We start from the raw sequence: 23,281 nt of genomic DNA, 5'->3' as shown, positions 1-23,281 counted from the left end.
ACATAATTGTAGCAGCCTTATCATTGTAGGCAAGCACAGCCCCAGCTTCACCCTCACCTGCCCTGACAGAGTGCACTGTCATTCTCATTTCACAAAAGCATGAGGGCCTGGGGTGTGACACACAAACTGAAGCCCTGGCTTGTAAGAGGCATTGCAGTCATAGAGCAGGACAGCAGCAGAGGTTGCTGGGCTGATTCTGGTTACACAGACATCTGCAAATCAGTAAGACCCAGGCTCACAGCTACATAATTAATTGCACTTAGGCCACCATGCTTGTCTTTCCATTGGTGAGGTTCTACTGGCTTCTAAAGTGCTGCTTCAGTACAGAGCCAAAATTAAATTCTTCCTGGCTACTCAAATGTTTCAATATCTCCCCGAGACTTTACCCAACTTTATACTGACAATCTTGGTACCCCTGTTACCTGAAATACTGGTTTTAGTGGCTGTGTTGCAGGTATACATTTCATATATATGATTCAGCACAGATCGTAGAAACCCCAGCAGTTTCAGGCAGGAAACAGCAGTGCACTCATCTTTAATTTTATCTCATGGTGATGGCACAAAATGAAGACATTTCTATTAAAGTTCTTTCCCCTTTCCTCTTCTCCCTCAAAACTAGATGAGTAAGTTGTCATGCTTAGATCAAGAATTGGATTAGGTGTCCTCCAAACCATTGGTCTGTGCAGCTTGATACATAACTAAGGTTAAGTGAAAGTCATGCTCTGTCAAAATGAGGTGTAGTGAATTAGCCAGGGACTGTAGATTGTCCTGCAGAATGAGTGACCCCAAACTGTGAGGAAAATCAACCAGTTCCAATTACACAAGCTGAAGTGAAGAGATGACACTGGGGCTTCTGGCACCTTTTCATTCACCAGATATCCTAATTGTTATCATATGTGAATACAGTTACCTCAATAAACCCATTCTGCACTGCAACTCTTTGACTCATACCATCAAAACTGTTGAAATGTTGACAATGTTGACAAATGTTGAAATGTTGAAATGGCAAAACATCACTGGAACTTGAATTTATGCTGTCTTATTGACTTTCTCAGAGAAGGCTGTAACTCTTGAGGATGACTAATCAGAAAATTAAGAGCAGAGGTGCTCAGTTGAGTGTTTTATCACTGCCAATTGGATGCATCCCTCCAAGAACTCAAACATTTAAGGCATTTTCTTGCAGCCTTTGATATCATATCCATATTAATTAATAGATACATGTTTCATACATGAGCATTAAAACCAGTCACTCTTCAATGCTGTTTCTAGTCCAGGTTCTGGACTTCAAGCAGACTGTTGCAAGATTCACAATCTGGCAATGAAAGCATAGATGGCCTTTGATATTTTTTATGAATTCCAGCAGCAGAAGTGAGCACAGCTGATGAATAAAAATTTTCACCTTTCTGTCTGAAAGAGAATGTAAACATTTCTACCTTTAATGGCACATATTACATCTATGAATACATGACTTTCTTACTATGTTTTTGTCAGGCTACAAGAAAATGTGTCAAAATCATATGTTGACTCAAAGATTTCAGCATGTTCAATATTTGTGGTATGTACAGACAGCATTTATTGTGAATGTGGCTTCATCATTAGTATATGACAACTATATTCACAAAAGCAGGAAAATCTTACCAGTTGCCTGTTATGCTTTCTATTCTCATTATGCTGCAATTATTTTCCCATTAATTGTATAACTAGTATAATTCAAAGAAGTTACTAAATTATCTACTCTAGAGAGAGAGAGAGAGAGAAAACTGTTTGTCTGTTATAAGGCCCATGCATACATTTCATCAAAATTGTTCCAAATTCTTTGTTTCTTCCTGAAGTTGGTTTTCAATTGTATTTCTCCACTTGGCCACACAGATATGCATGAGCAGAGAAGGAGGGCAACAGCTGAGGAATTCTGATATCTATTTTACCTTCCCAGTGTAAATGACTTGCAGAAATTAAATTCTCCACACTTACTGAAATCCAATAGCACATTAGCTGATGGCAACTATGATCTTTGGTACCAAAATGTAAATCCAGTTTAATTTGAAGGGTTCTGAAAAAGAACCATTACCTAATGTCATCTCCTAGCTTTGAACATAAAACAATTAAAACAAAAAAATTTGGAGTTTTTATTAAAATTTGAACATTTACTAATGGCATTGTTTATATCATATGTTTCTGAATAATTTATCATATTCTTCTTCAGATTTATTTCCATACATGTTCTGAGGTGTAGGTTGTTTCATTATAATCAAAAACTTAATATTTTTAACATAAGGATTACAATAGGAATGTATCACAAAGATTCATGGGAGACTTACCTTATTAGAGCACTATATTAACAGTACCAGATTCTTCAGCTTCCATAGACATTTAAAGAAGAATTATCATGTGTTTCTGACAAGAAGCAGGATGTATGAAAACTCACCCTTTTCCTGGATTCTTGAGAAGGAAACCCCTTGGTATAGATCTAATTTTAAAAATTAACATAGCCTTTAAAAGGTTGAAACTTCTAGAACTTACCTCTTAAGCAGAAGCCTGGAACTCCTCTCCTGTGTCATAGACAGCTTGAGTGCAACTTCAGAATATGTGAAGGTGGTGTTTTGTCATGCTGAACCCTAGCAAGAGACACAGGGATCAGGCATATTTTGTCTTTTGTATAAAGTCTCCACTGCACAAGCAGAGCCTCATACCTCCCTGACATGCAAAGGTGATGCTGAATCTTGCATACTACTGAGATATTAGTATGTACAGGAAGGGTTCTGTAGTGCTGAGTGTGTAGCCATCATCTTTGTGGCTCTTGTACAGGAAGTTCACAAGTGAATTTTAGCCAGCTAGACAGGATCTTCCAAACTGGAGGCCTCAACTGTCCCCCATAGATACAGAACTGCCAAAATTAGAGATCCAGCCCTCATTCCACATGCTATTCCAAATGCTACTGTCACATTTAAGAACAGAATTTACAAAGCCAACATACCAAACAGTAATTACAAAGCTCATCATTGTCCATATTCATTCTGAGAAATTAAAATTACTTACTTTTATATATATGTCTTAGCCCCCTTTCCTTTTTTGGAAATGAAGGCATTCTCAGCCACATTTCCTCTTCTACTGAAGCTAAGCATCAGTGTCAGCAGCTTATCTTTCAGCAAAACTTCCCCAGAGTAGTGTACACTGCCCTCTTACTCAGCAGTTACTGGCAAAGTGCACAAAACCTGAAGAAGTGAGGTCCAAAGTGAGTTCCCTCCTGTGCCTCAGCTACCCCAGTTACAGACCAGGTAAGCCCCCCCAGGGTGCAACAATCACCATGGCTGAGTGCCTCAGGAATTCCTTTCCAAGTTCTCTCCCTGTGTGCATTAAAAACAATCCAATGACATATTGGACAGGAAGATGAGTTCATGCAAGCCTTACGACGTTGGGTTCAAGGGCACTGAGCTCTCAGACAAGACCTGAGCAGCTTAAATATTAGCATTAATTTTTCTAGTATGGAATTCCATACCCTAAACTTTTCCAAACTGTGATTCTTTAAGGTTGTGAAACACACTTGGAAATGCAAAGCAAACACAGTCAAAGTAGCAGTATTTGACAAAGCACTGGCAAAGCAGCCCTGAACATCAGCAAGACTAAAACCTCCACTTTCACACCTGCATGGGAAGATAGAGATTGCTGCACAAAGGATGCAGGGTTGATAAAGCCTTGCCATATTTTAATCTGTCCCTGCTCATCTAAGCCCCTTCAAATCCATGTAGACTCTTCCCATGCAACAGACCTGAGGAAAAAAAGCCATGGAATAAAAGATTTTAAAAGGAATATGAGTAGAGGACATGTCATGGGCACCAAGTCTATCACTGGCAAGTGCCATCAGAATGTGGGATCCTCACTGGTGCCATGAGGAGAGTGCCTCTAGGTGAAGAGCCTTGGTATTACCTCTGTGTACTTTCTATGCTCCATCTGGTGTTTACATGGATCAGCCAACTCAGAAATCTCAAGATCAACTTTTCAGGACTAGTTGTGAAAAGCACTAGCTGTGCTTTCATTACTGGGTCAATTATCAACAAAATGTTGGCCCCACTATAAATTTAACCTCAACATGTTTATGGATCTTTGCTGAATTAACCTTCCTGATAAGCTTTCCCCATTTTATTTAAACATTTCACTTTACATAAGCCTGGTCTTTTAAATATTATTTTATTGTGCAGGCAGTATGACTCATTTATCAATCAAGCATTCCTCTCTATCCTAAGAAGATCCACTGATTTTTCAGACTAATCTGCTTTTTCACATTTTAAACCTTTTGATGATTTTAATGATGAATTATTCAGTTTTCAACAATTTTGTCACCTTGAATTTTCCTGGCAAATCTTTAGCTACCATATTTTTAATTATTCTCTTAGTACTTGATGGCATCTAAATTTTCTCAAGTCAAATAAAAATAAATGTTTACCTGAAAAATAATGCTGTATATAAATGTTCCTACCCAAAGATCATCTACATTCCTGAAAAATGAAATTTTTCAACTCCAACTCCAACTACCAACTCCAAAATTTGAGGCTTTCCAAACCTAGTACTATTAACAGAGAAATTAATAAAGCTGTATAGACAAGCATCCACTCCATTTACACAAAAAGGGATGAATAAGGCCCTCTTGCTCCTATGTTTGTAAAAGCAAATTTAAAAAAACAGCAAAAGCTGATCAATTATCTGAATAACTTTAAACTCTTTTTCTCTAGAATTCCGTTTCAATTGTGATGTACTTTTCCCTTTTTGACATGCAGATTATTAAGAACATATAGGAACTTTTGAAATCTGCTCCTCCTGCCTTGTTGTTTTAGTTAGGGTATAAATTTGATAGTGCAAGTCTCAAGAGACACAGAGAAGAGGCCTGGCCTAATTTCAAGAATTTCAATTTTTTTCATATGTGAAATGAATACCATTTATTTGCCTGAAACCAAAACCTGAAGAGCAGTGCCATGCACTTGAGAGATTGGTATGGATATCAAAGCACTTTGATTAGATCCCATATGAATTAGATTACTGTATCGTATTTGGAAAATTGCTTTACAGTGTTTTGAAAAAATTTTATTATATTTGTCAAAGTTCAGGACTAGATGTCAGGAACTCCAGAATTTAATAACAGCTGACAGTGATTCTGTAGATAACCTTGGTAAAACTGCCTCAGTATTTTTCTGCAAGTATGTCACCTGGAAAATTTGGACATGGTGTAGATTCTTGCATGTGAGAATAAAGGAGAGTTAGATGTTTGTTTAAGGAATCTTGGAGATTAGCTGAAGTAGAAAAGCATTATCAGACTTCCACCGTTATCTGTCCTTCTGCCCTAGAACTACCAAAGAAATCTAAAAAACTTAAACATAGCTTTTAAAAGTAAAACTGAGACAGTCATCTCTGTGAAACAACAGAGTTAAATAACAAAAAGTCAAGTTGGGCAGGGTATATTTGCTGCAAACACTGAATATTTTAATTGCATGTGCTTGATTTAAAAAAATGAATAAGAAAAAATTACAGATATTTATTTTAAGAAGAGTTAACCAACCTAGTGGTATTTGGATTATTTAGATGATCAAATGATGTACCTGTAAAATTTGCATCACTCCAGTGTATTCAGTTACTATGTTGCATAGTAAAAAGAAAAGGGATCAACTAATATCTATTGATTCAATTTCATAATAGCGTGTGTCTTTTTGATTTTTTTTCAACCCAGGACACTGAAATCAAGGCATCTATAAAGGTATAGATGGAAGCACATTTTAGTAAAGTATATGGATGAAACATCTGTGAGGTTTAGGTAAAAATTTCTCTACCCTAAAAATTTCTCTGAACCTAAAAATTTTAGGTTCAGAATTTCCACAGACACAAGGGAAAATAAAGATATGAAGAATTATGAGGAAATGTTTATGCCAGAAGGCAAGTTTTCTTCCAGTCACAATCAGCAAATATCTGGAAATTCATACTGGACAATCATGTGGAGAGAAAGGCTGATGCTTTCTCCAATTCAAGTTTTGCTTTAGCAAAAAAGTGATTTCAAAGAATTATGATAATAAAAGTTAATCTAGGAGGAGCAATTTGTTAACCACAAGATATAAAGGAAATTAAACCTATTGCAACAGATAAAGTTTAGAAACAGATCCCTAAAAAAAAAAAAGAAAGAAAGAAAAAAAAATTGAAGGGAAAGAATGAAAAGAAAAATAATGTAAAAAATTTATACCCACCCTAAATAGGGTAGCAGAACAGTGCAAACTGAGAGCAGAAAACAACTGGTCACTTCTCAGAATGAAAAGCCCAAATAGGGACCCTAACATGGAGACTTTGAAATCATTACAACAATCATTTGAGAAGAATCTCCTTTGTCAGTTTTATGAATAGTATAATTCTTAATTCAAGTTAAAGACTTAGAGGTAAATCCTGGAGAAGAAGCAAATCCTTCAAGAAAGGCCTCTGTTCCATACAAAAGCTATCAAAGAGCTTAGTGACAAAATCCTCTGCCCTAGTTGGTCAGGCTGCCTGGGCAGCTGGTCTAGCCCAGTTAATACACCTTGTGAAAGGTAATACACTTACAACTGGCTACTTTCCATGTGGATTCTTGATTCTCTCTTCTAGAGGATTTAATTTATTTCAATATAACATTCAAATAGCTCTGTGTCTCAGCTGACTCTGTGTTTGGCCACTTGGGGATTCTGCTGAAGCCAACAACATGTTTCCACAGGGGAAATTCCTTTTCTGCAGTTTAGGGTTTGTGACCTGACATTAATGTGGAAAAATTACTTCCATTTCATTTCATATCAAATATTATATGACTGCATCATCATTTTAAATTACCTTGCAACAATTAGGCTGTTCTAGGTCTGCAGGTCACTGTCCCTGACATGCATTAAAAAGTAATAACAATGAACTATTACCTTTGTTTTATAATTTCCTTTCTTTTAGACAATATTCATCACAACCAAGCAGTTGACTTTTTTCCATATCAGAGTAGCACCTATCTCAAAATATAGATGTTACTACTATGATTTCTACACAGTAAACAATGGATGTTCCTTTGGAAGTTAATCAGAACTGACATATATATATATATATATAGACAGATATATAGACATATATATGTCTACTGACACACATAGTAGAACGTTCCCTATTCTTCATTTTGTATACTGTTCTTTTTATAAAAGTATGTTTTTCAATTATTTTTCTCTCATCGTTTATCTGCCCACTTTTCTTTAAACATTTAATCAACACTACTCCAAAGTGTCAAGATAATGTGTTTTTAACCTTCCTTATTTTCTCTTGATTTGACGAAGAACAGGGTAATTAGTATTTGTTATATGCAGCATGACACTTCTTTCTCCAGCAAACTGATAATTTTTTACTCCTATTTTTCTTGCTAGTACTGCTCCTACTGAACTTACTTCTTTTTAACCCTCTTATTTTCCGTTATTCCTCCATTAGAAGCTTTAAAACCATTTTTCAAAGTAATTTTTTCACTTGATTAATCAAGATTCAGGAACACACATACCTTGCTTAAAGCTTTCTAATTCTTTCAAATTGTCTTCTATTCTGCTTATATTTTTCTTTGTTTTCATCTGTAATAGCTGTATCAAATTACAGCAAAAATTTAACATCTTTATTAACATGTATACAAAATGTATTAACATAACATGGATACAAAATTTTGGAAGATAACCTAAAAGATACTCATTGCTCCTGTCACATGATCCTGTAAAAGGCTGTATTTCACCTCATTTAAATCTGTAGTTTATACACTATTTTTAGCATTTACTTTTTCATATTAAATTTAGCTGCCATTCATGCAATACTGCAACACAAATACTTAGGAAGTAGTACCAGATGAGTCCTGAATTTTTGTGATGGAAATTCCTATGCTTGAGGTTATCTTGACAGCCTGGAAGCTTTTCCATTTTTCATAATTGAGTAGATTCATAAGTAAAATATAATCCTAGGTCTTCAATTCCTAGTTACTGATTTCACTTTTTTCTACTGTAACTATTCCACTTTGCCAGGAACATTTAAAGTTTTATTAAAATATGATGCCAGAGAATTCACAACACCTATCATCCAGTTGCAAAGAAACAATCAAAGTCTCTTCTGGTTAATACTTCAGTTTATGTGAGGGAAGGATAGAGGAGTGCACTGTGGAGTAAGAGAGACTGGAAACAAGTATTTCTTTTCCCAAAGGTAATAAAACTTCTGTTCAACTTCTGAAAGTTTCAGGGTCTAGTTCTTGGGATAGCTTCAAGGTTATGAACTTGATTTGAAGGGAGATGTTCCTTGAAGCCCAAAGGAAAAGTTAAGATTTTAAAGACTTAAGGTACAACTATTTCTCATTTTACTTATCTGCAGTGTAGACATTACTTATCACTGTACTGTAAATTTCCCTACAGGGCGATATGCTCACAAATGAGATGCTGTAGCACAAAGTTCAAGCACTTAAGTGTCTTTCGTGGATCTAATCCAAAGTCACTTTTGAAAACAGGATTTAGAGCTTCTGAAACTTTTACCCTGTGTGTCCTGGGGTCACATGTTGAAATACAAGGAAATTAGTTACCAAGTCACTTGAGCTGCAGTTCCCCCGAGTGGTCAGAGGCTGTTTCTCCTCAGCACAATTGTTCAATCAGTGAATTGACTCCACTATAATGTAGCAAAAAGAATTCTCAAGTTCATGTCCATTTTCAAGACATGAACCTGCATTGAATACCTACTGCCTAGGCAAGGTATGTTTATGTACTTTCTTGTTGTTTTGGTTTTTTTTTACAGAAATTCCTGATAAAATAAACCGTGCTGAAGCCAAACAACTTGCAGTCACCTCAGGGTCAGACAAAACAGAAAGAACAACAAAGAGGTCCAGGATATCAACCATAAGGCGGATATTTGACATGGCAAAACACCGAACAAAAAGGTCATCCTTTTTCTCAACTGGTGTGAAAGTTTGCCCACAAGAATCAGTGAAGCAGATTTTAGCCAGTCACCAAGCTTACTACAGATTAAGAGGTAAGACGATTATTGTAGTATGTACTGCCTCCTTCAAAGTCTTTCCTTTAACTGAGGAAACACAGTAATTTTCCAGAATTGTGGTCTTCACCTTCAGGCAGTGTAAGTGCTATTTAATTTATGCTTTATTTTTACATAGATAATCAAATGTTACATGTGCATCAGCAGGGTTTGAGATAGACAGTTACCAGAAGAAAATAAAACAATGCATTCAAAGGACTAATGAACTCAGAGTAATTGCACAGTGTTCTAGCATGGCTGAACATGAAGGACAAATTGTGCTTGCATTAGTGTTGAAAGAAGCACCCCCTTTCTCAAAAGAGCAGGTACCACCATTGCTATGCAAAATCAATAGCACCAGTTTAGGACAAGTATTGGAATCATTAAATGGTCATTGCACAATCATGTTGTGTATCTGTAGTTATATTAAGTCTATGGCAGTGTTGGTATACAATAAACACTGAGATAATTGCTAGCAAGTCTTGAAAAAAAGCTTAGGGAAGAAGAAATATTTCAGACATTTTATTAATAAGACTTTTTCAACCAGGTCAGTCACTTCCCAGCTCTTTTTTTTACTTCCCTTGCCTACAGAAAGCCTATCAAGTTACCATTCCAATTTTTGGTCCATTTTTCTCTCTTTGTTCATCTATCCCTCCCAGTCTTTTATCCTGTCATTGTTCTATTTTGTATTCGAAAAATGTGTGTATTTGCAGTGCAGCTGGATGGTCCAAAGCTAATTCTAAAACCTAGTCAGCATTTCGGGGATATAAGTATCTAAGGCAACATCTACTCTCTAATCCACCTTTCCTTATCCATTTTTCCCATTTTATCAGCCACCGTCCATTCACATTGATCTGTGTAACCTGGATGCTCCTCAGCTCTCTTTTGGGGAACCAACTTGTTCCCTCTGAAATGAGACCTGGAGGTAAAGCTTCAAAAATTGTACTCCAGCAGCCACTTGCTATAGGCAGCATGGGAGAACTACACTAATGTCTGTAGCTATCCCTATACATATAAAAATATTTGATTTCCATTGTAGCATCCAATGGGCATTAGACAGAAATCTGAAATGTGTTACAGAGGCTGATCCAAAAAGTGTTTCTTAAATAGAAATTAATCCTGAAAGTCCCTGAAACTCCCTGGTTACATTTTAGATTGGGCTGAAAACAAGCTATCCTGACACAGACAGGTATCATTAATCTGAACTCAAAAAACTATAACTATGACCCTTTCGTTTCAAAATCTGAATATGACAGTACTACTAGCTCTTTGGAGAGCAGCACATCAGCTGGAATACTGGACTCTATAAGTCTTGTAGTGCAAGAAGTTTTAAACTTAAATACTCCTTTTCCCCAGCTGTGTCTTCACTCACAAAATTTTCTAAGCAGGTGTCATCCAGTTCTTCAACTGAAACTGGAGTACTTCCCAAAAAGAAAGCAACAAAACGCATTCTGCAGCTGAATAATTTGCACACTCATTCATAAAAAGGTGTTTCTGCTCCCTTGAACAATTGCATATTTTCCATTACAATGTCTTCCATCAAAACCTCAAAAAAATTTTTCTTCAAGGAAAGACCAGAATTTCTGGTAAAGACTTCTGCCCTCCCAGTTGAGCATGATAATTTATCTGATGAAAATGATAAATGTAAACAAAAAAGAGCTACACTTGAAAATGTGGTGATACAAGAATCATCCTTGAATCTGTAACCACATACAATCCTTCATGTAAAGGCAATCTGGTAGCCATGCTGGAGCCTGAGAGCCTGTACCCATCTGTGGGATGATCTCACCTTCATTTTGTTTTGGATATATACTTTCAGGTTCTTTTCTAAAAGAAAAAGTGTCTAAAGCCTAGGAGATTACCTCCCCCCCTTCAAGTTCCATGACAGTGAAAAAGCACTGTGGATCATATCAGTCATCTAGAGAATTTTTCTGCAAGAAAATTTAGACAATTTTATTCTTTTTTCCATATATATGTATTCTGTGCTTCCAGGGATGAGCACACAACAAAAACAGCTCAGATGTAGGAGCTCAGACAGTTGCTGTGGGATTCTTCAGCCTCCTGTGACCTTATACCAACTCTGAAGATACACATCATAGCTTAGGTCACCATGAGGACAGTCTCTTATGTGGGGCAAACTGGGAGAACACACTACAATGCCTCCTCAACTGGTCATGTGTCACATTTATCTGGTAACTGGATTACTTATCATCAGATGGTATATCTTTATTCAGCAGTAACTGCTCAGAAAAACAAATGCCAGAGAGTTGCAAGAAAAAGGAGATAGAAAGTAGCTTTAATTGCTAGCTCATAATAAATAAATCTCTTCAAAAGATAGCCTGTTCCTTTTTAATAACCTGACCACATCTGCTCCACATGCAGCTGCTCTACTGGGAGGGCAGGTCGTTCCTGAGGTATTATTGAGGGGCCCTAACACAGCTAGGTGAGTACATCCCTACAGCAAGTTTAGAGTAAACTTACTGCACTAATTTCAGAGACACCCATATTTTAGATAATGCAGATAATGAACTCACTCTAAGGCAAAGTAGGTATCAAGTACTGAAAATAAATGTCCCATCTCACAGTAATGAGTTTTGCAAAGTAAAGTGCTAAAGGCAACAGATTTTAAATTACCAGCAAGTTTTGGTTAAAATGGTTTTTCTGTTAAATTTGAAAATCCCCTTCTCTAAAAGAATTTTTAAACATTTTGAAAAAGTGCGTTCCTTCATCTTGAGTGAAAATGTGTAAATGCCAAATCACTGTTAAAAGGCTTTCAAGTTTACTATTTGGTACAAAGCATCTATCCCCAGCCCCTTTCTTCTTACTCAGTCTGCCAGGAAGCTGTGTGGGAAGCCTTTCGTATTTTTCTGGATCGGATTCCTGATACTTCTGAATATCAGAACTGGGTTACTGCCTGCCAGAGAGAAACCTTTTGCATATTTGACATTGGGAAAAACTTCAGCAATTCCCAAGAGCACCTGGAAATAATTCAACGGGTAAGGATTACTGACATCTGTTTACAAACTGGGAGAGACTTCCAAGTCCCTCCCCACCTGCTTATTTAAGGGCAAAGTATTGCTCAGGAGAAGGAGGGGGCACGTCTTAGAAGGAAAACATAAAAGTGTAGTAAACAAAAGAGCTAACAGGCTCAATGGTTGGATACACCCACTAGTAAAATGCTGTTTTTCTTAATCTTTTTGCAGCGAGTAAAACATAGAACCTTCCAGGAAAGGTAAGTAGCACAAATAGAACCTTGCCACTTGATGTTACTGCCTCCCTTGTAAAGATATGTGTAGCTGTGTGTGGATGTGAGCAGATATTCAGATAGCACTGTGGTGTATTTGGTGTGTGCTGTGAGAGATGTCTACTGGATATATTATAGGACACTGTAATTGAATCACAATAATGGATATGGCCAAATGGCTGAGTTACCTGTTCATTTCAAAACACCCCTGAATGTTTTCTCAGACTAATGTGAGCATGAAACCCTGACAGAGACATAGCTTGGCATTAGGCTAGTGTTGATTGGGAGTGTGACAAAACTTGCTGTAATTCTCAAAAGGAAAGTCAGTTTAATAAAAGTTTAACTGAGAGGCTACTTTAAACAGTAACATGAAAACTCTGTGCCTTCACTTTAGGTTTCTCCTGTATTTTTATACATCATGACAGTGTTAATTGATGTGATACTTTATTCTGTAAACTCTTTGGAAAAAGTATGCTCCTGGCAATGCTCAGAAGTTGGAGAGTGGCAGGATTAAAGCTACCATACTGAACTCTGGTTCTCTGTATATAAATACTACAGTGCAGCCAGACAAATCATTGTCCACAACTTCCGATTGATGTTTCTTTTCCCTTCAAGTTTTCTTTGATTTTCAAGAGATTTTCAGAAAATAATATTTTCCATAGGTTACACTGTCTCCTGATCACAGAGGTCTTACGTGTCTTAATTCATTCTGACATGGGAGATCTGACATATTTCTAATAATGTAGGGCCTAATTGAACTCTCCTGGAATCCAAAGGGAGCCCTTTTCATTCATCCTAGTGCAAGCAGCGGCAGCAAGGCATTAAGAGAAGTGACTGATCTCAGAGTTCTTAGGTTCTCTGTGAACAGTACTGTTTTCCCTAGACACAACACTGAAGGTGAATTTGATTCCATGAAATTTCTTGTATTTTAGTTGGAAATAAAGACAGCAATGATTATGCATGGTTGGACTTCATATTTACTACTTTGTAGCCTAGAAAATATTTTGTATCTTCTGTAGATGTCATGTAGAGAAATCAGTCTCCATGTATAGATACAACACATAACTAGTTAACACTGTGAAATTTCAAATTATACTTTAGTTCTCACCGCACAGGATATCCGGACGTGGTAAATCAGTTGTCATGCATTGATGTTCTTTATTTATGTTATTAAACATCTATGTTCCTCCTGTAGCTCAGGACAACTTTTCTGTCTCTGCTACAAGCTTTGTGCTGTCTCAGTTAACACCACACTGCACATTTGCAGTACCCTTGTTTCTTTCATTCATACCAGTTTTCACAAGTACTCCATCTGTATGCACTGTAGAAAATTTCGGGAATTATACTTTACTCCCCAGTTTCAGGAGAGCAAAATCTCAAAACATCCTTTAGAAGATTCTTACCTAAGAAGCTTAATTTTCACAAAAGTTACAAATTAATAACAATTTGGTTTTAAGGCTATAGAATAATTTCTAGCCCAAGTAAAAGAATCTTTGATACATCTATTTATTTTAAAATGTACTTAGAGATGGATACTATTGCTGTTTTTCAAGCAAGCTAACATTAGCTATTAAAAATGTATTCACCATGTGGCTGTAAAACTTAAACCAGAAAATAATTATCAACAAAACCAGACAAATCCTGTGATACATCATACCCACCATATTCTTACTTGAGTTTTTAGCTCTCCTCCTTGGGGACCATGGTAGGCATTAAGCTATGAATATTACATCCAGAAGCAAACACTAACATTCCTACACCTCAAAATAATCTGGAATCAGGAATCGGATTTGATACTATAATTATTTGGAAGCATCCTTATGGTATTATAATGCAGGCTGACAACTGAAAAATAAGCCCACCCATTATTTTCTCACACCACACCATATGAAACACACATGGAACCTGAAATGTCCATTGGCTCTAAAATGAGAAGAATCCTAAAGCCCTCACTGAGCTACCTTGATAGGATGAGAAATAGCAAAGAAGACAAAGGCTGATTTAGGTGATGTACAAGAAGCCTTTCTTCCATTTTAGATAGTGGTCAACCCTTCAATGAGTTCCAAGAGTAAAAAAAACAAACCCAGTGCACTGATTTAATCTCTGTGATCTCATCCCTCTGGTGGCATTGATAAATTCTGAAACAAAACCTCATGAGCAGATTCATGACAGGATTGGTAGTCCTTATGCTGTTCCACTGCCTGTTTAATCAGGTCACAAAATGTTCTATTAGAGATAACTTCTCTCATTTAAACTATGCTTAATATAGGGAACATTTCTACATGTTTTTGGTTTTTTACCCTTTTGTTATTGCCAGTACAATATGCAGATAATTAAATCACTCATTTCTATTTGATTGATAGGAAAGATGAAATATCAGCAGAGAAAACCGGAGGCAAAAAGGTGGAAGACATTCCCTCCATTTCTACAGGTAAAAAAATCTGCTTGTTCTGTGTCTGCCTGTTAAATAAAATTGCTAAGGCAAATGATTCTTAGAAGGCTACATTTAATGAATGTTGCAGAATGCTTCTACAACAGTTCAGTGGAGTGAAAATGTTTGAGCAAAATAATCTTTCAGAAGAATTTTTTTTCTCTTTACAACATATTTGCTACTCAAATGTTGCATTCAAAGTTTGTTTTCAAATGTATGTGTTTACCTAGTTTCAAACTCAGATAATATAGGGTTAATTTTTCTTCAGTTAAAAAATACCATTTAAAATGTCAACTGCTGCATTTTGTTAACAAAAACAAAACAAGCAAGCAAGGCAAATAAAGACTGACAAGCAAGAAAGTCAGAGTGGTGCCAAGACAATAAATTGATCAGACTATTACAATTAGGCCTGTTGTGTACTTCAATTCTTTAAAGTAATGTTAGGATGTTAATAAAATAATGTTAATTCACACATTGATAAAAATCTGTAAATATTATCATTTTGGCTCAAGGAGAAACCATCCTGAACATATATTCTTATGAAATATATCAAAATCATATTGGGAAGGACTTCCAGCATGGTAATTTGGCCTCTAGGTGAAAAACTTTGTCAACATCTCTTGTTATCTTTAATTGAGCCTAAAGAAAAGAGGCTCTCATAGGGATAAAGATCTCAACTGGCAAAATTAAGCCTAGACACTTGGTGATATATGATGTGGCATGACAGAAAATGACCAAATATTATTAACTCACACAATTTCATTGATCATAGTCAATGCCATTTTTGCCTTCAGTCACACACGTGCCACACCACTAATGTTTGACCTGGAAGAAGGGTTGTCTATTGTACAAAATGCAGCAGCTTTACCCACACCCTAAGTCATGGCACAGGCTTGTGCTCAAGCCCTCCCTCCTGGGGGAAAGCTGCTCCAGTGAGCTGACCCCTGACCAACACACAAAGAGAAGGCTTTTGATGTGAAGGCTTTTGATGTTCTTTCCTGATTTTCTCTCCACCTGCAGGCTCTCCTGGCACACCCCTCTCTCCATATGCACCTAATGGCACATTGCTCAATGAAATTTTCAATGACACAAAGGCTCCTGTGAAGGTGAGGACAGCCTGTGTTCCCACACACTTTTTCACTCACCTTTTCTTTTTGAGCTCAGCCAACAGGAAAGAGGGAGAAGCCTTATAAACAGTGCTTAAAAACAACAAGTGCTCCCCTCTGTTTCAGCTAGCAGGACTGAAGGGGTTTATTAGCATCTGTTATATACTGGAGTAGGGCATGATGGGTTTTGGGTATATAGTAGAAAGTACAAAAGCATGGCAACCAGCTTTTGGGCAGTTTTCAGTCTTTCAAGGAGGGGCCTGTTGCCTATTTTGCACCATTTTGTAACATTGCTTTTCATTAAATAATGCTAAAAAAGAATACCTTCTGGGCTTGCCATGACACAGGAGATAGGACTGGGGCTTCCTTGCCTTTTTCTGCCCAGCCAGCCGTCAGAGGCTTCTCCACTGCTGTGCCCTCAGAGGGCAGCCATGCAGCAGGCACTGGGGACTGCCCCTCTGCACACTAACAGCACCTGCTGGAAGGGACACCTCTGAGAGAGGGGAGGGGTGCTGGGAAGGGCTGCTGCTTTCCCTGTCCTGTGCTGTGGTCTCAGCACAGATGTGTGGCCTCACAGTGGAGGGAAAAGCTGCAAATACTGTTGGTAAACAGCATACAAAATACAACAACTTTTAATAGCAGCAAAGTTTACTGCATAAGAAAGGTGTATTATGGCTAGGGATAATTCCCTTTTATTATCAGCAAAAAACAAATGCAAACCTCTGAACAGAAAACAGCTGTGTGACTTTATGATGATGGAACTAAGACTTGGTAACAGTCTCTGTGCAAGAAAGGCTTGATTCTCTTCATCTTCATTTATGCATATCAAAGGCAATTCTCAAGTTACCTCTCAAGTAATAGAAACTTGTTTGCAAAGACAGAAGAATTAAGCCAACAGATATACCAGGAATTTTCACCTTTTGTGGAATGTAGTTCAGAAAGTTATTTTGGGGATGATCTTAAACGGGACCATTTCTACCTATTAAATACTGAATTGTGGAGGGGAAAACTATCTCTTGGTTTTATTTCTTCCCTTTTTGTCCTTGCCTTTTCTTTTCCAGGAGCTGGGAACAAATGCAGTCCCTGAACTGCCTGTGGAGCAAATGGTGGAATTCAGTGTGACTCTCACTGATCAGGAGTACACAGCTGAACTTAGTGACCCCAACTCCCCAGAGTACCAACAACTAGCTGCCAAATTTCAGCTACAGGTAGGGATGCTTAATGAATGCAAAAATTTGTTGACTTTGTACCTTGGCTGAGGTTCATACTATGAAATTATCTTCACCAAGAAATAGGATTAGTATGTACTGCCCTCACTTTAAACAGGTCATTCCTGTTTTCTCAAGACCTTCACGTTTCCTTCATGTGTAGTATCAGCTTATCCCCAGATTTAAGCCATCTATTCAGCCAGCAAGCTAACAAGTCAACACCTTTGACATCAGCAGAAGCCTCAGATAATGGATGAACAGAATAACTTTAGGAATTTTGTTCAGACTTAATCAGGAATTCATGGGCAACACTTTGTCATAATTTAATTTCTACAATAAACCTAATGAAAAATGTAATATAAATGTTAAAAGTAATTAGCTACTGTTGTCTGAACTATTCTTCAAAGGACATACACTCATTGTGCATTATCAGGGTTTATGTACGAATTGGAACATCTGTCGTATTTTCATGCAGTTAATAATATTAACTGAATGTTCAGCTATCAGTTTAACTGATAGCAGTTAATGACTTGAGGTTCCCAAAAGGTTTTCTTAGTAAAATTAACTAAAGCCTCTCATCAGTTTCATGAACATTCCTTAGTGGAACCTATTTCACTTTCCTGGTTCAGTTCCAGATCTGTGTAGAAAAATGGTAAAGGATGCATTGGCAGACCTGGCAAAAAATGGTTTCTCTGAAGATTTTCAGCATTACCCTCAGACATAAGTGCCTGCAGACATTGTGTAGAACACATGTAATGCCTCTTCTATTCAAAACCATGTAATTGTACTACTGTTAACACTGGAATTAAAATTGTATTGTTATTCTGTTTGTACAAGACAGTTAAAACCGTTTCATTTCTAAATGATTTGTCAGATAATATAAACTCATTTGCAGTTGCTTAATATGTCTAAATAATTAACAATTTACAGGTGACTTGAATCACAAAATTATTTATGAACCAAAACTACTGAAAATGAGAAAACCATTTGATTCATGTTTTTTTAATTGCTGTTCTATGAAATTGATTATCCCTTGTTTGCATAGTTACATTACTAAGAAAAGCAATATTAACAGGTAATACAAGTACATGCAAAGCAAATATTGTGTTTAAACTGAGCAATTATGATACCCAAAAGAGCACAATTGAGACTGTTTCCTAAAGCTCTTTCTGAAATATGAAAAATATTGTCTATGTAGTCATCTTGTGATTGCCTTTTAGTCATAGATCTTATGCTGATTTTTTTATGGTTTTCTATAGATGAAAAGAATATTTGAGAAACTTCCAGGATTCAAAGAAATCCGCGTGTTAGGATTCAAGTAAGTAAGAAAATGGGGCTCTCCTTTTTGTTGGTTCCGAGGGTTCTCCTCTTCCTTCTTGTCCTCAAAAAGGAAGAGACCTGTAGAACAGTGGGCTGTGTATTTCTGAAAACAGAAAGCAATTTTATGGGAATATCATAGGGACAACATGACAAGAAGTACAGACACATCCCAAGTGAGACTATGAGGTTTTGAAGTAGCAAAAGTAGCTTTGATTCCCCTGAAGCTTGAAGGACACAATAAATTCTATGAATTGTTTGTTAACAGCCCTGTATTAAGGACTTTTTAAAATTACAAGATAAAGAGAGTTAGTAGCATGATTAGTTAGGTGACAACTTTTTTGTTGCCCTTCATATCTTGCAGTGAAGGTGCCTTAGCAAGAGAGGGTTGCAGGAAGATACATGTTCACACATATAAAACTTTTTCAGTAGTTCTTTCTCAGGCCTTACAGACAATTAAAAAAGTTTCACTTTTTCAGTAAATTTCTGTTCTGTCTTGCCATTTCTTTTAGTTTTAGCTTCCTTGTGTGTTTACTACTAACACAACCTCATTTACTCTTTCAGAGAATAGAGAATTTATAGGGGAGGGGGAGGACATTGCATAAAGAATCAAATGAAAAACAAATAATAATAGTAAGAAACTGCAAAAAGGAAAGAAAGAGCAGGGAAAAAAGACAAATTTATTCGGTCTTATGGCACAGCATCAGGAACACTCAGTACTTCTTGCAATATTTAATATATGTTGAAGAACACTCATATTGCAATGCAATTTTAGACAAGAGCATCCTTCTTCCTAGCATTTCTCTCTACAAAAATTGCCTAGGAAAAGGAGAGAGAAGAGCAAAATAGTCTGAAAATTAGTTCCTTGTATTTTTATATTGAAATTAATAAAACAAAAAGCTGCCTACTGCAGTACAAGCAGAGAAAATGTATAGCAGATCTCATAGTTACAACTTGCAGTACCTAATCTCATTTAGTTGCGACTCCAGGAGGTCTGGGATCCACTTTGCTATCATATCTTGGACTTAGCTGGTATGAAAGAACATTCATCAGGTGGAAAAATTGGATTGATTCCTAATATCCAGTAATTTAGTTAGCTTTAGGAGTTACAGATCAGCAAAGATGGGTGTTGCTGTCCACTCTCTCCATGTGGTACTATTGCCATAGTACTACACATTCTAGCAGCATTTCCCACAAAGCCATGAAAAAAGACAACATCATAGGTATTCTGGAGAGTTCACCAGGGAAAATAACTGAGCATTATGTGTAGAAGGTCAACATAGGCATGTCTTCCAGAGGTAATTAATGGTTCAAGTTACCCCTTGACTACAGCCTGAATAGACATGGTGGATGGTAACTGTGATCATGGAAAGTACTGCCACAAGTGCCCATTGCCACCACAGATTTTAGCAGTGACAAGGCTCAAACTGCACCATTTCACCATGGAAATAGGAAAGCTGGTATTTCAGACTGCCATGGTAAAACAAAATTCCTGTTTCCCCACACAAATTCCCCCACAGTGATTCCCATTGTTTGGAAGGGAAAAAGTGAACTGATGGAGAGTAGACTGTCAATTTCACACAGAGCTAAAAATTGTAGATGACATGTAGAAGATAAGATAAATTGTCAAAAGATGGTTGTGAAGTGTGTGACAACTATTTACCAGTAAACATGAATTTTTATTTTTCTTTCCTTTGCAATCCTTTCTCACATTCTTTATTCTGCGATGAAATGAAGACAGAAGAAGGAGAAAGATGGGTAATCTTTCACTCATTCATCATTGTTTTATAGACTAATTATAATAATAATTATTATTAATAACTTTATGATGTACATAGATAAATCATTAAATGTCTTTATCTTGATGTGACAAAGTGAATTGGTTGTGTTCTAAGTACAAAATCTGCCTAAGTACAAAATCTGTGCTATAAAGTGTCAGGGACACCTTTAATCTGAATGTTTCATGTAATCAAATTTTGTTAGGATGTCTCTGAAGAAAAGAAAATCTTTGACCTAAGAAAATTCACATTCATATGACTAAAGATTTATACCAGCTGTATACTGAAAGGGAAAAATAAGTAGGAAAACTATATTCAAATTTTCATTTTTGATCTGCTGTTTCCTAGCTGTATTCCCATGTACACAATATTTCCATAAGTATGTAGAATTTGATTTGTTATCTCCATTATCAAGGCAGATAGAATAGCAAAGAGACCAGTTACTAGCTTGATAAAATGCAGGAAGTTTTTCACTGGTAATACAAACAGCTACAGAGTCTATTGTTCTTGCTGCTTAAAAGTGCTACTGGGGAATAATTTGTCTAGCAGTTTCCCAGAATTTCTCTTTTGCTCATGCTTTAAAAGGAAGAATTTTCTAATGTGTTTCCTGAATTCTTGCAATGTCATATAAATGCAAATATATTGCACACACTAGATAAAAGTGAAATTCTTCTCTTTATTGTTATTTGACATTGTAAAAAAGTAACATAGTGGAATAGAAATGTTTACAATGTACTCACTATTTTTCATTTAATTAGGTGAATTCAACATGTATAAAAATGATGTATTAAAAATGGTGAATATTTGAGACTTCTGTTAAACATGAATTCCAGGGAGAAGCCATACACACCCCTTTGCACTGGGCAAAGCTAACTCCCACTGTGAAAAAGTGATTTGCTTGCCACATTAGCTGGCTGTTCTTTGAAAAAGAGAAAAAAAATGTCTCTTGTGATAAGATTTTTGCTTATCTCCAGTTTTATGATCTAATCCCTTTTCATAGGTTCCTGAATAATTAGTGTGTGATTATACGTTCTAATAACCCCAGTGTGCCTTCATAGCTGTTTGAATCAGTAGTCAAGGACTTCACACTATACTACCAGTTCTACAGATTTCTGAGTAGTCAGATTAAATCAGATTATGTTAGAAGATTTTTGCAATTATCTTCAATGTGGGAATTTTTATTAAAAGTTATGCATGGGAAAAAAAGGAGTTAGGTGAAGAAAAAGTAACTTGAATGTGACAGTCTCATTAGAAAGAAGTAAATTTGCATTACTCTAACAGAATATGTTATGGCTGCAGATTTGTTGGTCTGGAAAATAATTTCTCAGCCAGTGACTGATTTTGCTGCTCTGGGCATTCTCACCTTTCCCCCTTGCAGATCCAGCAGCACAGTAGCAAGATACGTGGTGAACTTTGAGAGAGATGGCTCAGAAACCAAAGGCACAGCAGATGACATCTCAACTATTGGATCTAATAAGGTCGAAAGTGAAAAAATACCAGTTTCTCCAGTTGAAGAGAGGGAAATATCAGCAACTAAACTGACAGTAACAGACCTTCAGCAGCTGGTTGCCACTGCACTCCATGAAGACCAGTCCCTGCCAGTGGACCTTGGAACACTTCAGTTTACTGATGGTCAGTACAGCAGGTGGCAGGTGCCAGGCACAAGCCTGAATCTTGCCTTCCCAAACTGATGCAATTTCAGTAAGGTGTCCTTTGCTTCTCTAACAGATGACTTTCATCTGGCATAGTCCATTCTCCTTGGTGTTGAAATAAGTTAAGTTTTATAGTAAAATGTGTCTTTATACAGCCTAACTTGCAACTGTATTAGAATATTTTTCTTGGTTTTTTGTTTTTTTGAACACTAACATCATTAAGAGGAGAAAAATAAAATAAATACTATGAGTATGCACTGAATCATTTTAACTTCCAGTATGGACACTCCTCTTTCTTTAACAAGAAAAAAAATTAAATCTGCCTCTAACATCAGATTAGCTTTCTGAAAGCTCTATCTTTATTGTAAGTAAGCCATCTAACCTCTCAGCAGCATCAGAGACACTGGGCCCTTAAACAGCATTTGATCCCCAGATAAAATCAGTAAAGATGTGTTTCACTCACACACTGAAACAGAGGGAGTGTAGAAGACAAGCTGGGTGTGAAAACCTCCAGCAGAAGCTGAAGGTCTGGTGTTCAGTAATCCAGCTAATAAATATCCCTTTCTAGTTCATCAATCATTTTTGCAAAGCTAGCAATCTACTTTTTGAGAGATGTGTTAAAAAAGGGGGAAAATAATTTGAAATAATTTTCATATGCATATTTACTGCAACAACCTCAAAACCCATACCAAATTTTAGCTACAGTGTTTCATTTGCAAACAGCAGCATTTTCCTACCAAAAAAAAAGTTATTCAGTTGAACTAATACTTTCTGTAAGAATAAAGTGTCATATTTTAATGTATAGGAAAAGTCCCAAGAAAAAATTTTTATAGAACACTTCAATAATAAATATTTTAATCAACTTTCTCCCAATAGTTAATTCTAATAACCAATTTTAGACAAACGGTTTGCATGCAAGTACTTTTAAGTTCTTCTCTGAGAGGTGAAAGGAGCAGCCTGAGCACAAAAGCCAAAACACTGACATTGCAACGGTGTGGACTCAGGCTAAAACTGGAATGGCTTGAGGCTTAATGAGCACAATATAATGAGTCATTGTAGTCCATGCAGATTTAACTGAGGGGTTCACACTTCAGATCATTTTAAGCATTCCTCCATGATTCAGCTCTCTGCAGACCTATCCCATTTATGCTAAATAAAGCATATGAAGAATAGTGCATATAAAGTTTGGTTTTCTTCATAATTGCATTTTTGAATGGGAATTGATACTTTTTTGTCTTTAGATGGATTTTTAAAAGCAATTTTTTGATGGAGAACATTTTAGTACTGTTTTTTTTTAATTGAGTTTGTGTTTTGATCAGTTTTCAATGTGCTGGTACTGAAGTATTCTGTGCTGTCTCTTTCTCTCTTTCTAATGTTTTTGATTTTCTTTGCAGAAACTATTATACCACCTAGTGATTTAGACAATGATATCCAAGGTGTGGTCACTATTCCTCTGGCAGGCCCTGATTTGGTAGGTTAATAACACTTTTCATGTTTATTTATTTCTCCATGGGAAAAGAAACACAC

The 23,281-nt window shown here is 36.5% G+C and overlaps 1 protein-coding gene across 1 annotated transcript in view; it reads left to right on the top strand.

The window, feature by feature from the left end:
• IMPG1 (interphotoreceptor matrix proteoglycan 1) overlaps positions 1-23,281 on the top strand; it is a 50,595-nt gene that overhangs the window by 4,463 nt on the left and 22,851 nt on the right. The window contains exons 2-11 of the mRNA XM_054630546.2: positions 8,785-9,018; positions 11,848-12,014; positions 12,222-12,250; positions 14,626-14,693; positions 15,714-15,799; positions 16,861-17,007; positions 18,267-18,325; positions 20,062-20,082; positions 21,481-21,734; positions 23,149-23,225. Coding sequence (XP_054486521.2) covers positions 8,785-9,018; positions 11,848-12,014; positions 12,222-12,250; positions 14,626-14,693; positions 15,714-15,799; positions 16,861-17,007; positions 18,267-18,325; positions 20,062-20,082; positions 21,481-21,734; positions 23,149-23,225 — 1,142 coding nt within the window. The remainder of the gene's footprint in view (positions 1-8,784; positions 9,019-11,847; positions 12,015-12,221; positions 12,251-14,625; positions 14,694-15,713; positions 15,800-16,860; positions 17,008-18,266; positions 18,326-20,061; positions 20,083-21,480; positions 21,735-23,148; positions 23,226-23,281) is intronic.

Source organism: Agelaius phoeniceus, chromosome 3 (assembly GCF_051311805.1).
Source record: "Agelaius phoeniceus isolate bAgePho1 chromosome 3, bAgePho1.hap1, whole genome shotgun sequence".
Lineage (NCBI taxonomy): Eukaryota > Metazoa > Chordata > Aves > Passeriformes > Icteridae > Agelaius > Agelaius phoeniceus.
This window is presented reverse-complemented; position numbering and strand designations above follow the sequence as displayed.